Source organism: Coregonus lavaretus (genome assembly GCF_964263955.1).
Source record: "Coregonus lavaretus genome assembly, chromosome: 10".
Taxonomy (NCBI): Eukaryota; Metazoa; Chordata; class Actinopteri; order Salmoniformes; family Salmonidae; genus Coregonus; species Coregonus lavaretus.
Window position 1 is genome coordinate 43,086,655 of NC_139997.1, and position 16,122 is coordinate 43,102,776.

General features: G+C 45.9%; 1 protein-coding gene across 1 annotated transcript in view; it reads left to right on the forward strand.

Annotated features, from left to right (window-relative positions):
* LOC311135755 (roundabout homolog 1-like) overlaps positions 1 to 16,122 on the forward strand; it is a 127,043-nt gene that overhangs the window by 100,116 nt on the left and 10,805 nt on the right. The window contains exons 4-14 of the mRNA XM_084169802.1: positions 4,035 to 4,155; positions 5,137 to 5,275; positions 5,503 to 5,623; positions 9,803 to 9,949; positions 10,121 to 10,292; positions 11,795 to 12,000; positions 12,106 to 12,187; positions 12,317 to 12,485; positions 12,885 to 13,051; positions 13,240 to 13,361; positions 15,555 to 15,789. Of these exons, the coding sequence (XP_084025928.1) occupies positions 4,035 to 4,155; positions 5,137 to 5,275; positions 5,503 to 5,623; positions 9,803 to 9,949; positions 10,121 to 10,292; positions 11,795 to 12,000; positions 12,106 to 12,187; positions 12,317 to 12,485; positions 12,885 to 13,051; positions 13,240 to 13,361; positions 15,555 to 15,789 (1,681 nt within the window). The remainder of the gene's footprint in view (positions 1 to 4,034; positions 4,156 to 5,136; positions 5,276 to 5,502; positions 5,624 to 9,802; positions 9,950 to 10,120; positions 10,293 to 11,794; positions 12,001 to 12,105; positions 12,188 to 12,316; positions 12,486 to 12,884; positions 13,052 to 13,239; positions 13,362 to 15,554; positions 15,790 to 16,122) is intronic.

Below are 16,122 nucleotides of genomic sequence, written 5' to 3' on the forward strand. Positions count from 1 at the left end.
TGTTTCAGGTATTGTGAGGGCGAGAGGGGCAAGGGGGACAAGAGGGGGTGAGGAGCATGAGGAGGGTTAGTAGTGGTGTATGAGATGGAGAAGGGGGGGTGGGGGGGGGGTTAGATTAGCTGTGACTGCTTGGCTGGTCTTCCCAGCATGGTTTACACACGTGAAGTTGATTCCTCTCCACTCACTAACCAACGTCACTCTACACTGCACTTTACCACTGGGAAACAAGAGGCAGGGACTATAGAAAGGTTTTCCTTCAACCAAGCTCACCTGAGTGTTTGAATAGTAATCCCCATTTCAATACATTTGAATGTTAGTTGAACATTTCCGATGCATGATTTGGCTTTGACTTATCAGTTATGTTTGCAGAAACCCTGATTCCAAATTTTCTGCACGGAGGTTCTTCTTTGAAACTAGCATAATTCTCCAACCCAACCATCCAGAGTTATTTCCCGCTACAATGATCCTGTTGCATGGCACAGTACAGGATCTCTAGGCTGGTGCTGTAGCAGTGTTCTCTGAGGCCTGAGGGATTGTGGGCTCACTGCTTCCTCTGTCAGCGGAATAAACTTGTCAGGCACTGTCCTCCCTGCCACGTAGCCAGTCAGCCGGGGCAGCTGGGAACGCACACTGTTTACTTTAAGCTTCTGCCTTAAATCTACCAGATCTTTGTCTGGGCTCTATAGCAGTGGTCACCAACTGGTCGATCGCGATCTCCAAGTTATTCGTAGTTGATCACCAAACATTTCTGTAAAAAACAACAACGATAAAGCCTTTGCGTTCCTACTTTTTTCGTTCGGTAGGTACACTTGATTCAGCAGCCTTAGCACCGGGAAGGCAAAGTGTTCCAATTTTGAACCATTTCATGTGTCTTATTGTAGAACTCTGCATACCTGGCAGGCCCAGAGAGCAAATCAAGTGCACCTATAGGTCTACCGCTGGCCAATCAGATAGCTCAGATCACCCTGTCTGCACAGTTTCCTCAAGACATAGACTATAAAAAGAAGCCTCAAGCACACAACAAAGTTGATGCTGTGAGATTTCAAAACTTTTAAAACCATGACTAGAGAATGACTCAATGAATACAGCAAAGAGCTGCTGTTTTTATAAGTAAGTTAATGTTTAAGTTCAGCACTGTCAACAGTTTCTTCAACACTTTTATAAGCTATAAAATGCACATTCTCCCTACTTCCACTCACGCTACAAACAGCACTGCAGCTGCAATGAATGAGTATAGCAAAGTGTTTCGATAGGCTTGCGTTGTTATTATTAGCGGCTTGTGTCTTTTGTAATATTTAGGAATATATCACGTTCTCTGGTCATAACAGTAACATCATGATTTGGTGCGTGAGGCAGAAATAATGCAGTGCGACTTGAGTTTCGCCTTCAGCTGGAAGACTCTGGGATGGAGAGAGTAGGGACGGAGAGTCGGGTGAGAGGCAGCCTCACCGCTGCTCCCTCCCTCCCCTCAGACTGACCATCAGATACAGGCCATCAGTCCAGTAAAATAAAAAAAGCAAATGATCATGCTCACTCAGCTGTGCCTCACAAGTAATACAACAAAGTATCTATTACCAGTGTGATCATATACCTACAATTCTGATATATAATTTCTAATTGGTCTGAGAACAACAACAACATTGCAATTCAAGCATAGCCAATATGCAGTGATAATGCGTTGGGCCTATAGTCTACTGCACGAACGTCATTGCTACAGAACTGTTTTAAATAGGTTAATGTTGCATAGACTTATGTTTTTTAAGTCATATAAAAATAAATAAAAATCTGAGCAGTAGATCTCGGCTGCTTTTGGACTTGCTTTTTGCTTTTGATCTTGACTCAGAAAAGGTTGGTGACCACTGCTCACATGCGCCGAATACAACAGGTGTAGACCTTACCGTGAAATGCTTACTTACAAGCCCTTAACCAACAATGCAGAGTTTAGTTTTTTTAAGTAAGTAAGAAAATATTTGCAAAAAAAAGTTTAAAAAAATACAATAAAAAAAACATGTAAATATAAAGTAACACAATTAAATAACAATAACGAGGCTATATACAGTGGGGAGAACAAGTATTTGATACACTGACGATTTTGCAGGTTTTCCTACTTACAAAGCATGTAGAGGTCTGTAATTTTTATCATAGGTACACTTCAGCTGTGAGTGACGGAATCTAAAACAAAAATCCAGAAAATCACATTGTATGATTTTTAAGTAATTAATTTGCATTTTATTGCATGACATAAGTATTTGATACATCAGAAAAGCAGAACTTAATATTTGGTAGAGAAACCTTTGTTTGCAATTACAGAGATCATACGTTTCCTGTAGGTCTTGACCAGGTTTGCACACACTGCAGCAGGGATTTTGGCCCACTCCTCCATACAGACCTTCTCCAGATCCTTCAGGTTTCGGGGCTGTCGCTGGGCAATACGGACTTTCAGCTCCCTCCAAAAATGTTCTATTGGGTTCAGGTCTGGAGACTGGCTAGGCCACTCCAGGACCTTGAGCTGCTTCTTACGGAGCCACTCCTTAGTTGCCCTGGCTGTGTGTTTCGGGTCGTTGTCATGCTGGAAGACCCAGCCACGACCCATCTTCAATGCTCTTACTGAGGGAAGGAGGTTGTTGGCCAAGATCTCGCGATACATGGCCCCATCCATCCTCCCCTCAATACGGTGCAGTCGTCCTGTCCCCTTTGCAGAAAAGCATCCCCAAAGAATGATGTTTCCACCTCCATGCTTCACAGTTGGGATGGTGTTCTTGGGGTTGTACTCATCCTTCTTCTTCCTCCAAACACGGCGAGTGGAGTTTAGACCAAAAAGCTCTATTTTTGTCTCATCAGACCACTTGACCTTCTCCCATTCCTCCTCTGGATCATCCAGATGGTCATTGGCAAACTTCAGACGGGCCTGGACATGCGCTGGCTTGAGCAGGGGGACCTTGCGTGCGCTGCAGGATTTTAATCCATGACGGCGTAGTGTGTTACTAATGGTTCTCTTTGAGACTGTGGTCCCAGCTCTCTTCAGGTCATTGACCAGGTCCTGCCGTGTAGTTCTGGGCTGATCCCTCACCTTCCTCATGATCATTGATGCCCCACGAGGTGAGATCTTGCATGGAGCCCCAGACCGAGGGTGATTGACCGTCATCTTGAACTTCTTCCATTTTCTAATAATTGCGCCAACAGTTGTTGCCTTCTCACCAAGCTGCTTGCCTATTGTCCTGTAGCCCATCCCAGCCTTGTGCAGGTCTACAATTTTATCCCTGATGTCCTTACACAGCTCTCTGGTCTTGGCCATTGTGGAGAGGTTGGAGTCTGTTTGATTGTGTGGACAGGTGTCTTTTATACAGGTAACGAGTTCAAACAGGTGCAGTTAATACAGGTAATGAGTGGAGAACAGGAGGGCTTCTTAAAGAAAAACTAACAGGTCTGTGAGAGCCGGAATTCTTACTGGTTGGTAGGTGATCAAATACTTATGTCATGCAATAAAATGCAAATTATTTACTTAAAAATCATACAATGTGATTTTCTGGATTTTTGTTTTAGATTCCGTCTCTCACAGTTGAAGTGTACCTATGATAAAAATTACAGACCTCTACATGCTTTGTAAGTAGGAAAACCTGCAAAATTGGCAGTGTATCAAATACTTGTTCTCCCTACTGTACAGGGGGTACCGGTACCAAGTCAATGTGCTAGGGTACAGGTTAGTCAAGGTAATTGAGGTACATGTAGGTGGGGTTAAAATGACTATGCATAGATAATAAACAGCGAGTAGCAGCAGCGTAAAAAAGGGGGTCAATGCAAATAGTTCGGGTAGCCATTTGATTAACTGTTTAGCAGTCTTATGGCTTGGGGGTAGAAGCTGTCCTAGATTTAGTGCCTTCTAAACCGCAAATAATTTCACCAAATCGCTTTTTGGGAGCCTTTCAAAGCATAATTTGCCATATTCAGTGTGGTGTTATTTATATTTGGTTTATATATATATCTAGTTACAGATATGACCTTAGAACTTCTACTTTTTTCCCTCCATCTGTCAGATCCGCAGTGGGAAGCTGATGATCACCAACGCCAGGAAGAGTGACGCAGGGAAATACATTTGTGTGGGGACCAACATGGTGGGAGAGAGGGAGAGTGAGATTGCAGAACTGACTGTACTAGGTAAGACCATGTCTGTCTGTCTGTATGCTTTTCTGTTGGTCTGTCCCTCTAGTGGAGTCTGTTTCCCTCTCCCTCCTCTCAGCCCCATTCAGTCAGTCTTAGTTGTGTCAGTGACGGTCAAAGAGTCTGCCTTTCCCTTGGGTAAAGGCTTTTCTCCCTGGCACATAATCCAATAATGAAACAGGTTACATAACAATGGCCCCCAGCCCTGCAGCTGTGAAGGCATTTATCCTAGAATCCTAAACTCAGGGTGACCCTGTCTTCCCACCGTGACCCCTGCCACCCCCCAGCTGTCCTGGACCAGGTTGTACCCACACTCTCACCCCCCCACTCTCACTCGTTCTTCCTGCTGCCAAGTGTCCCAGACCACTGACCCCTAGCCTGGTTCCCCTCTCCACCCCCACCTCCACCCTATGCTGTCCCCCTCTCCACCCCCATCCCACCCCCTCTCCAAACACTTCCCAAGTGAGCAGACTGAGACATCTTATCACAGGAACGGCTAGGCTGGGCTGGGCGACTGGCCAGGGCACACCACTCACATTTATAATGCCTAGTAAAAACATTTAGGGCTAATAGAATAATACTGCGTATTGAAGAAACAGATCTGTTTTAAAATGTACCCTGGGACCAATGTGAATAAAATGGCCCTAGTTTTAACAAGCCCTTATAGTTTTAAGTGTATTTAAATTGTTTTCATTCACGTAAATGAATGTTTTTTAATGAAAATATAATTAATTTTGGAACTACTTATCCCAGTGATGTATAAAAATAAGAGGGTGAAACACAGGGAAATGTGGGTGTGGTACATCCATCCCATGGAGAGAGGATTACAGGGGGCTAATGGTATTCAGAGGTCTCATTTTTAGGTGCTTATCTAATAGCTTTATATTTGCTTGATTTTGCAAGGGCTAGGGTTGGAGATCACACAACTTTGAACTTTAAACACATCATGATGATGATAATGATCTCCCCCTTCCCCAGAGCGCCCAGGGTTTGTGAAGAGGCCCAGTAGTATTATGGTGCTGGCAGATGAGAGTGTGGAGTTCAACTGTGAGGCGCGGGGAGATCCGGTCCCCACTGTCCGCTGGAGGAAAGAGGATGCAGACCTGCCCAAGGGGAGGTATGGATGGATGGCCCAGCAGTACTATACAGCCTTTATATTACCCTGTTACACATCATAGATATATACTCTGATCTAAATTCATATGCACACGCAGGCTCACATCTGGTCATGGAATTAGATGCGTGGTATATTACAGTGTGCATGCATGTCATGTCTGTCTCTCTCTTTATATGTCCCTGAACCTTTCTCTCACTCTGTGTGTGTATGTGTCTGTCTGTCTACAGGTATGAGATCCTAGAGGATCACACCCTGAGCGTGCGTGGTGTAAGACTGTCAGACGAGGGCTCCTACACGTGTGTTGTAGAGAACATGGTGGGAAAGGCTGAGGCGTCCGCTACGCTGACCGTACACGGTCAGTACAACCTCCACCGACCGTAACCCTAACCCCAACCCTAACCCTTACCCAAGTCACACCTGCTGTTTGACATGAAAGTGCACAGACTATGCAAAGTGCAGACTGGGTTTATGCTGTGCAGCTGTTGCTCTCACATTCATGAAACGTTAGAGAAAGTGTGAAGGAGAAGACAGCTGTTCTCATATCTTACCTAACCCTGTCTAGCCACACCACAGAGTGTCACACCACTGATCTCTGGCCTGCCCTGTTTTCTTTAGCATGGATCATTCTACATTCATGTGTCAAGTCAAGCAGTTCCCATGGTAACCGACTGAGTTGGGTTATCAGTTAAATGTGAGGTCATGTATTTACTTGGCTTGAGTTCATATCCGTGGTCCTCTGTAGCTCAGCTGGTAGAGCACGGCGCTTGTAACGCCAAGGTAGTGGATTCGATCCCCGGGACCACCCATACACAAAAAAAATGTATGCACGCATGACTGTAAGTCGCTTTGGATAAAAGCGTCTGCTAAATTGCATATTATTATATTATTATATCAGTTCTGCAGCAATCAACACTCTACTAGCCGTGTTCCCTACTCATACAGCCCATTGCCAGTATAACCATGACTGGATCAGTGTAACAGTTCTGAATAGGTGCCCCAATGGGAATGTTGATGAGGCACCAGGGACTGACAGCAGGAAATGAGCAGTAACACCCCACTATTCACACACACACGAGTACACACGCACGCACATACACACACACACACACACACACACACACACAGTGGCCCAGTGACACAGAGCAAGAGAGAGATAGACAGACAGTGAGGAGGAGCAGGGCTTAATTAAAGACAAGCCTGGGTCCCATGCAGGGAAATTACATGGTTCCAATTACACAGTCTACTCTACACCAAACCTGCCTCTCTGCCTGCCTGCCTGCCTGCCTGGGAAAAGAGGGGGACCAGGGTCTAATTTAGGGTCTGAACAGAGGAGAAGAAGCACAGATAGCAGATGAGTACAGATCGTCTTAATTGGAGGTAAGGGTGTAGACGTCTATACTGTGTAGCTACTTTTCTCTCTCTCTGTCTCTCTCTATCTTTCTCTGTCTCTCTCTCTCTCTCTCTCTCTCTCTCTCTCGCTCTCTCTCTCTGTCTCTCTCTCTCTGTCTGTCTGTCTGTCTGTCTGTCTGTCTGTCTGTCTGTCTGTCTGTCTGTCTGTCTGTCTGTCTCTGTCTCTCTCTCGCTCTCTCTTGTTCTCTCTCTCTCTCTCTCTCTCTCTCTCTCTCTCTCTCGCCTCCTCTCCCTCCTTCCTGTTCCAACCAGCAGTGGAGAGAGATGGAAGAGGAGAGAGGGATGGGGAGGGAGGGAGGGAGGATGGGAGAACAAATCTCCCCTGAAGGAAATGAGACATAACAACAGCACTGTCTGACAAACACATTATCTCATCTGGAGAGATACTTGAGGGTTCAGATCACCAACATAATGGTGTGAGAGAGAGTTTGACATTGATATTACAATAATTTGTATTACCCCCTCCTTTCAAACAATATATTTTCAGTGTATCACAAGTCATAGTTTCTGACTAGCGAGATACACTAGTATTCATTGTTAAACAAGTACCAGAATAAGCCCACGGTAGTAATTTGTACTGCCTTTTTTCTCTGTTGACTGACAGAAATGAAACAAAGCTCCATGGTTTCTCTGTTTTCTGCCCCAAACACAAACAGTCTAGTGTGCTTGCTGTGTTTGAACATATCCACAGGGCAGGCATGAGATTAAGGGTTTGTTTCCTCTATACACAGTCTGGCCATGTGATTGGTGGAGCCAGGCCATATTATCAGTAGTGAAAATCTAAGTATATTGGATCCCCACTCCAGTCGAGCTGCTTTCAAATCCAAAAACAAGGCTTGCACACAGGGTTTCCTCCAAGGCTAAGCTGTTAGTTTTTTTGTAACTTTTTTGTTTAGTTTATTTATTTTGATTTATTTAGCATATTTTCCATCACCTAACACTTTTACTGAGGTCGTTCATCACACTTTAACTAGTGCCAACACTCCAGATCACCTTGTAGCCTTTGAAAGTAATTGGCACAGTATTATCTGGATTCCTGTATTTCCTCCTCAAAGTCAAGTCTTCATTTCTCACCCTTTTCTGTTCTTACTATGGCCATTCCCCCTGCCTCATTCATTCACCCCCTTCTCTTTCCCCCTCTCTCTCTCTCTCTCTCTCTCTCTCTCTCTCTCTCTCTCTCTCTCTCTCTCTCTCTCTCTATCTCTCTCTCTCTCTCTCTCTCTCTCTCTCTAGCCATGCATATCACTGTTTATCTCATTTATAGGCAATAAGACTCAGTGTGCCACAGCCTTTACAGAGACATGAAGCCCTCAGTCAATAAGGCTCTATAAGCCTAGCTCTACACCCAAAGTTCCTGTCTCCGAGTGTCTGTGTTAGTTAATCCAGCACATGGAGCTGTAGTAGAATCCATCCCCCTCAATCTTCCCTCAGGTTTATGTGTTTACTGGGGGGTCGTAACTCTGTCCAAACAGGCTGCAGGACTGGCTGGCCTTGTAACTCAACCCAACACTCCCATGCAAAGCTTTTCACACCTTTGAGTCAACCGGTCCAATGGGTCTTCAAGGGATGGGAACAGCCCACGCTGTGTCCCAGCAGACCAACTGAGCACACATAGTAATACACACGCACACACACACACACGTGCGTGACACACACACATACACATCGGCGCAAATACACACGCACGTGCGAGGCACACATTCACACACATGCTCCAAGATACATACTCACACTCCATCCTCACCTTTCACTGGCCCATTCAACTGACCAAACACAAGAGCTCATGTGTCCCCTCAGCACCCCCCCCCCAGTCACCCAATAAGCCTGCCAGGGGAATTCATGCCTCTGACCCCAGATGGCTCCATAAAACATAAAACTACAGGGGTCATCACTTTGGCTTTCAGTGTGGACCTATCAGCACGACACCAAACCTTTCAAACACTTCCAACAATGTTATGTGTTTGTGTGTGTCTGTGTGTGTGTGCGTGTGTGTGTGCATGCATGCGTGTGCGAAGAAAAGGTTTTCCTCCAAGATCCTGGGTCCTAAATATTACACAGACAAACATAGTGAAGGAAACATGCCGTTCTCCAGGGGCATAGTATTCGGTCAATGGAAATAATTACATACGGCTATATGAAATATGGTGGGAGCCTGTAGCTGGCTGCATATGTGGCCCGTAGAGGGGGTCTGGTATGAGGACAACACACTCAGGCAGGGGGCAGGAAGAGACACTCCACTTCCTCTACCATACAGCATGGCATGCTGGGAACTGGCCCTCGGCTCTAATGATGTCCATGTTCACATATTCATCAAGTCCCGCTCCGAAAACATGGCTGTCAAGGGTTAGAGGGATAGAGGGTTCAGAGGGCACAGCCAAATCCAATAACAACAACACACTGCTTTCTCCTGTCTGTGTCCTTCCTTTCTCTCCTCCCTCTGTTTGGTCCTTTCTTTATGGTCCTTCTGTGTTCCGGACTTTCTCTTCAACTCTTTAAGAAAGGAAATTTCCACTGTAGTAGTGATGTAATAGTGATAAAATACTAAAAGGTAATTTGCTGTAATGTGTGTGTATGTGTGAGAGTGTATATGTCCACAGTAGCTACATGTGTGTGTTTTGCTAGTGTTGAATAATTTAGATAGAGGTAAGGAGATGTATTTACAGTCAAACACACACTAAAGCAGTCTCCCAGTGGGGTCCCATTTATTAGACACACAAGCCCACTCCTCCTAAGACCAGCCTCAGTCAACACACCCTACCACTCATATCCCCCAATAATGACCGGAAAGTAGTCTATTACACAAACAGAGCTTCTGTGCCACATATGCCGCAACTTTGTATCAGATTGTTGTTTGTTCCATTCATTTACTCAGTCATGTATTCATTCATCAAAGTGTTTGTTGAAAATGTTTAATGATTGACTGGTAATCTTTTCCCATCGCATGTGCCATCATTATTCATCTCCTGTGTTTGTGTCTCTTCTATTCTCTTCTCTTGTAGTCTTCACTGGTAAGTTATCATCATTATGTCATCCTATTTATATGTGATTTGAGTGGTTTATTCTATTATTCTATTTCAATGCTTGCAACGTTTTTCATGGTTTGTCCTGTTAACCGAGACCCATCTCTCCAACCCTGCAGTGCCCCCAGCGTTTGCCATGCGCCCCAGAAACCAGGTGGTGGCAGTGGGGAGAATGGTCACCTTCCAGTGTGAGGCCACTGGAAACCCCCAGCCTGCTATCTTCTGGCAGAGGGAGGGCAGCAATGTGAGATACTATCTAGTCCATCTAAGTTATCAATGTTGATGCATAGAGTTTAAGTTATTGATCTGTATCCTAGTGTATGATATTGATAACACCATGTCCAGTGGATGTCTCAAGCATAGACATGTAATTCCAGTCTCATGACCCCTCTGGCTCTTTCTCTCTGTCCTCCAGAGCCTGCTGTTCTCCTACCAGCCCCCGCAGCCCTTCAGCCGTCTCTCTGTGTCCCAGACTGGCAGTCTGACCATCGCAGATGCCCAGCGCTCTGACGCCGGCTACTACAGCTGTCAGGCCCTCAACATCGCTGGCTCCGTCATCACCAAGGCCCTGCTGGAGGTCACTGACAGTGAGTGAGGGAGGGAGGGAAGGAGGGAGGGGAGAAGGGTTTCCTCTAATCAACTGACCAAAGCTCCTCCATTGTGTAAGTTGACTCCACTGGCCTGGTTGGCTGAGTTGTCTCCACACGATGCAGAATCTGTGGCCTCCAATGTCATGACTAAAAAAGCACTGCTGTGTAGCTGAATAGCTACTTGCTGCTTTGCTGACTGGATGTATGGCAGATCAGCCTCTCCTGTAGACTGCCGAGACGCTGTGTCCTTTATGGTTCAGTGTTTCTTACTGTTTACAGTGAATTCAGGAACCCTGTTCCCATGGTGACACAGTGCAGGCAGACTGCCCATCCCCTCCTTCCCAACTGAACCCTCCTGCAAAACCCCCACATACTCACATTTTCACACACACACACACACACACACACACACACACACACATTTAAACACAGACACCTTTCGTTCTCCTCCCTAATGTCATGCTGGTGAACCAAATTATGATCATCCTGATAATTGCATCAGTTATTAAAAACAGAATTAAAATGGTGAGTCTGGCTCAAAGGCCTACAGCTGTAATTACAGCAGCCATCACCACCAGCAAAGTCTACTTAGTTATAATAAACTGACTTGAGTGTGAGCATGCGTGCGCATATGTGTGTGTGTGTGTGTCTTCACTATGTACATATATTACGTTAATTCACATAATTGCCTGAGGCTGGTACAGGCGGCAGGCATTGTCTGTGCATGGAGGTGACTTCAGCAGTGGTAGCTATTGGTTCTGGGTAATCATATGGTGATGATAATGCGTTCTGCAGCCGCCATCGTGCCGCACCGGAGAAATAAGAGTCACCGACTTAATGTACACTCAATTACACTTAATGGAAATGAAACAAGAATGTAGCATGTTTAATTTAATCTAAGTAGCACTCCTCGCTCTACTACCCCATATTTTTCCTTCAAGTGAATAGGCCTATCCGTCTCTCCCATCTCCCTTCCCCCACCTCTCTCCTCTCCCCTCCTCCCTCCCTGTTTGCGAGGTGTATTTGTATGGAAATAACTTGCTGCCATTACCTCTGGCGGTTTTCAAGGTGTTTCTATTATTTTTCCCTGTGCCTCTGATTTTGGAGAGCCTTTTCCCCCCTATTTCCACAAGGTTGTGAAGTGGGAGAGTGATGCCTGCACGACTGCTATCTAAATGGGATTTGTTATTAGTTGGTCTGTGTTGCTCTGGCTATAGCCAGCACCTACTGCTCCTGCTACTTCCCAGTGATTAGCCAGTTGCTCTGGGCATTGGGATAATCTGATTTCTATTCCCTCCTCTGCCCCAACCTGTCACTCCTATTGTGTTCTCCTTGTATCAATTTCCCTCAGTATCTGTCCTTGATTTTCTCTGTCTTTCCCCCCTCCATTCTCTTCTATCATTTTTTTCTTTATCTCTCTATCTGAAGGGGTGATAGAGATAACTATTACTCTCACAGTATATATTAAACAGTACATTCTCCCTCTCTCTTTTGAATAGTGGTGTCGGACCGCCCCCCTCCTGTGATCCGACAGGGCCCGTCCAATCATACGGTACCTGTGGACAGCACAGTGGTCCTGGGTTGCCAAGCAACAGGGACCCCCACTCCAACAGTCCACTGGAAGAAAGACGGGGTGGTGGTGTCCCCCGAGGAGGCCCGCATCACCCAGATAGACACAGGAGCCCTGCAGATCCGCTACGCTAAGGTAGGGGGCAGCGTAACACCACCACCAACATACACTCACAGACCACTACTCAGACACCACCGAATGAACCCACTCTTACACTGTCTCTGTGTCTCTGCTCCTCAGCTTGGAGATACAGGCATCTACACATGCGTGGCGTCCAGCCCCAGTGGAGAGGCATCCTGGAGGGCTTACCTGGAGGTGGAAGGTAGGTTATGGACATCATATTGATATTTTCAGCCTTATCTTTCTCTCTCTGGAGTCATTCTTGCTGTGTGTGATGGGTATTTATTTGATTGTTTGATGGCCACTCTGACCTCTCTGTTGTGTGTGGTAGAGTTTGGAGTAGTTGTCCAGCCAGGTCGACCCACAGACCCTAACCTGATCCCCAGTGGCCCGTCCAAGCCTGACGTGACTGACGTGAGCCGCACCTCTGTCACTCTGTCCTGGAAATCCAACTCAAACGCTGGGGCCACGCCCACCTCCTATGTCATCGAGGCATTCAGGTAAGTCTAGGAAATCCAACCCAAACGCTGGGGCCACGCCCACCTCCTATGTCATCGAGGCATTCAGGTAAGTCTAGGAAATCAAACCCAAACGCTGGGGGCCCACCTCCTATGTCATCGAGGCATTCAGGTAAGTCTAGGAAATCAAACCCAACGCTGGGGCCACGCCCACCTCCTATGGCATCGAGGCATTCAGGTAAGTCTAGGAAATCAAACCCAAACACTGGGGCCACGCCCACCTCCTATGTCATCGAGGCATTCAGGTAAGTCTAGGAGGGCCGAGATGTGTGTCTATTATGTGTGTTCAGGGCTGTATCTATATGCATGCGCTGTGTATGCACTCATTTTTAAGACCTTGACTGTTGTGAGTGATTAACCATTGTTCCTCCATATGTGCAGTCACGCGTCGGGGAGTAGCTGGGTGACTCTGGCTGACCACGTGAAGATGGAGACCTTTGTCCTGAAGAACCTCAAGCCAGGTGCAGTATACCTGTTTCTGGTGAGAGCAGCCAACGCCTATGGCCTCAGTGACCCCAGCCCCATCACTGATGCAGTCAGGACACAAGGTGAGACAACCCTCTCCCCTACAAGCTTTACCTGATGATTGAGTCACATTTAGCTGATGTCAGAGACACTGAGACTTAATGGTCCTCATATTGTAACCAGCTGGCTTGGCTGGGGAAAAGTGAGTGCCTGAGTGAGCTAACATGGCCATTCTGTTTTAACCCCTTCCTCTCTATGTGTCCCCATGCAGACACCCCTCCCACCAGCCAGGGGGTAGACCACCGTCAGATCCAGAGGGAGCTGGGGGATGTGGTGGTCCATCTCCACAACCCCACTATCCTCTCTTCCTCCTCCGTCAGGGTGCAGTGGACGGTGAGTAGACCCCTGACCCTCAGCCTAACTAGGCTTGGGCCGTCTGCAGATACTGTCCTTCCTGAGGAGAAGTTACCCTAGTGTCTGTCTGTGTCAGCTGATTTTGAATGACTGCACCCAGTTTCTTACACTGCTTGGTCTGTTGGTCTCCCTACACCCTTCTGTGGTTGCATGGCTATAACTGATATTCACAATAGACTATACAAATATAATTTTATTGATTGAGAAATAATGTACTTCAGAACATATAGTTGAGGCATAGAGCATAGACTGTACTTTATAGCCAGCTGTGTAGAGCTGTGGGTAGGATGCAGGGGTTGAAACCTAAATTATTTTCCAATGGTTTCATTCTGAAGAGAACTGTGATTTGTTTCGTTCCGTTCCAATGTTCCGACCAGCAAAGTAAAGTTCTGAACCGGTTCGAACCCAAAAAATAGTGAAGGTTTATATTGTTCCTTTCTGTTCCTTTCTGTTCCTTTTATTTTATTTTACATGTCTTACCTTTTTGGCCTTAATAAATACAATTTCAAACGTGATAACTATAGTATCCTTAAGTAGCATTGAAAAAGTTAATCCATTCTTCTCTAATTAAAAATCTCTCTCCCTCATTTCTGAATCACGCTTGTAACATCAGTAGGCTACAGTAGCCTATGCTTCGGAGGGGGAGGGGCAGGTAGCCTACACACGTACACACACCGGTAAAGATTTTCAGCTGGCAGGCAGACACTGGAATATATTTCTGAGTGACAGAGTGAGGGCTTTGCATAGGCACTTTGTTGCGTTTTTTGTGGGACTTGAAAAAAAATCCCAGAACGTAAAAGAACGTTACTAACCGGTTCCCATGCTTTTAAAATAACGGTTCTGTTCCGGAAAAGTATAGATCACTTTCGTTCCCGGTTCTGATTCTGTTCCTCCAAAAATGTAGTTATTTTTCGGTTTTCTGTTCTGTTCCCTGAACCCGTTCCAACCTCTGGTAGGATATGGACCAATGGCCTAATCAAGACCGCCTGATTTTCACAATAGACTATACAAATATAATTTGATTGATTGAGAAATAATGTACTTCAGAACATATAGTTGAGTCTGTAGGCATATAGCATACTGTGCTGTATAGCCAGCTGTGTGGAGCTGTGGGTAGGATGTGGACCAATGGCCTAATCAAGACCACCTGTGCTGACAAAGTGAGTTTTGATCCTGGTCTATGAAAGAGGACTTGTAGATGTTGTGAGGTGTTTCTCCCTCTCAGTGATGAATGAGCAAATGTCAGGGGTGCAGTACTAAACAGACACAGAATGTAAATAGTTTAGCTGAGCAGGACCAAAGCCAGGCAGCCAGGGAGAAGGCTTCCCCATGGCCAGTGTCTGTGGAACTTGGCTGCCTGGAGAGTTTTGACTTTCAGCACACTTGGACAGAAAATTATTAATAGGGCCAGTGGACAGTACAAATTAACATGATCCCCTTTAAAATGGGCAAGAACACTTTGTTATGGGCCATTTCCAAGTAAAAAGTATTGGGCCCAGTCATTCATAAAGTGCTTATGAAGTCTTAGCTTCCTTAGCCATGTCTACGATACCTAGCTCTGAGGCCTATGTTTCTGAGCGTGCTGTTAGCAGTGCCCTCCTGGCAGTGTCCTAACCAGTCCCAGGCTCTCAGGAAACTGGTGGCTGGTGATGACCTCATGCTGTGGTTTCTCTGAGCTCTGCGAGACGAGAGGGGGTGTAACCTAAGCTCTCCCCATGGGCTCTGGCAGCAACATAGCACAGAGCTAAAGACCTCTCCTGGAGGATGTTCACTATATTGTTACTAGCCCAACACACACAGCAGGAGAGTTATGGACTTATAATTTATACTGGTTATGTATGTGATGTTTTTCTTCATGTGACACACTGGCCCAACCTCTGAGATCACTGTACCATTTCCTGATGTTGTAATGGCTCTTTGACACTTGCATCATAGATCCCAGGGCTTACTATGAAATCGGTTTGGTTGGAACTACAATACTAAATATCAACGGCCATGGCAACCAAAATGTAATAGCAATTTCATTTACAGTAGGGTTCCTTTTTCTTGCGTTAGAATGTGTTCCAAAGTTCAAAGTGAGAACACATGGTCATAACACTGCTTATAAAATGTTGTTGTATTTTAGAAGCCTTCTAAGAAATTCTAAAATCTGTTCCCCTTTTCTGTCACTAGGTGGAGCAGCAGTCTCCGTACATCCAAGGTTACAAGGTGATGTACAGGGCGTCTGCTGAGCTGGGCCAGCCGGGGGGACAGTGGAGCGAGTTTGAAGTGCGGAACCCTGGAGAGGACGGTGCTGTGGTGCCTCAGCTGAAGAAGGGGGTCACCTACGAGTTCAAAGTGCGTCCCTTCTTCGATGAATTCCAGGGAGCGGACAGTGAGGTGAAGGTGGCCAGGACGCCTGAGGAAGGTGAGAGGCTGGGGCCAGGGGTCAAGGGCTTCTGTTAGAGAGGGTAATGATGGGAAGTGTGGGTGGAGATGAAAGGTTTCATACAGCAGGTATAGTATTAGAATGGAGTAGGTGGTTTTGTGAGAGTTTTAGTAGTCCAGGGAAGTGGTTGACAAATCAACCTTTCACGTGTAGAAATAAATGAATTAGATTTTTGAGAAACCATAACACAACCCGGTAACATATTATTTGAATAGTCCATCTGTAGATACTCTACAGACTATCTACAGACAATCAGTAACATTTCAACTATCTACTAAACCTAGCTCTAACCCTAACCCTAACCTTAACCCT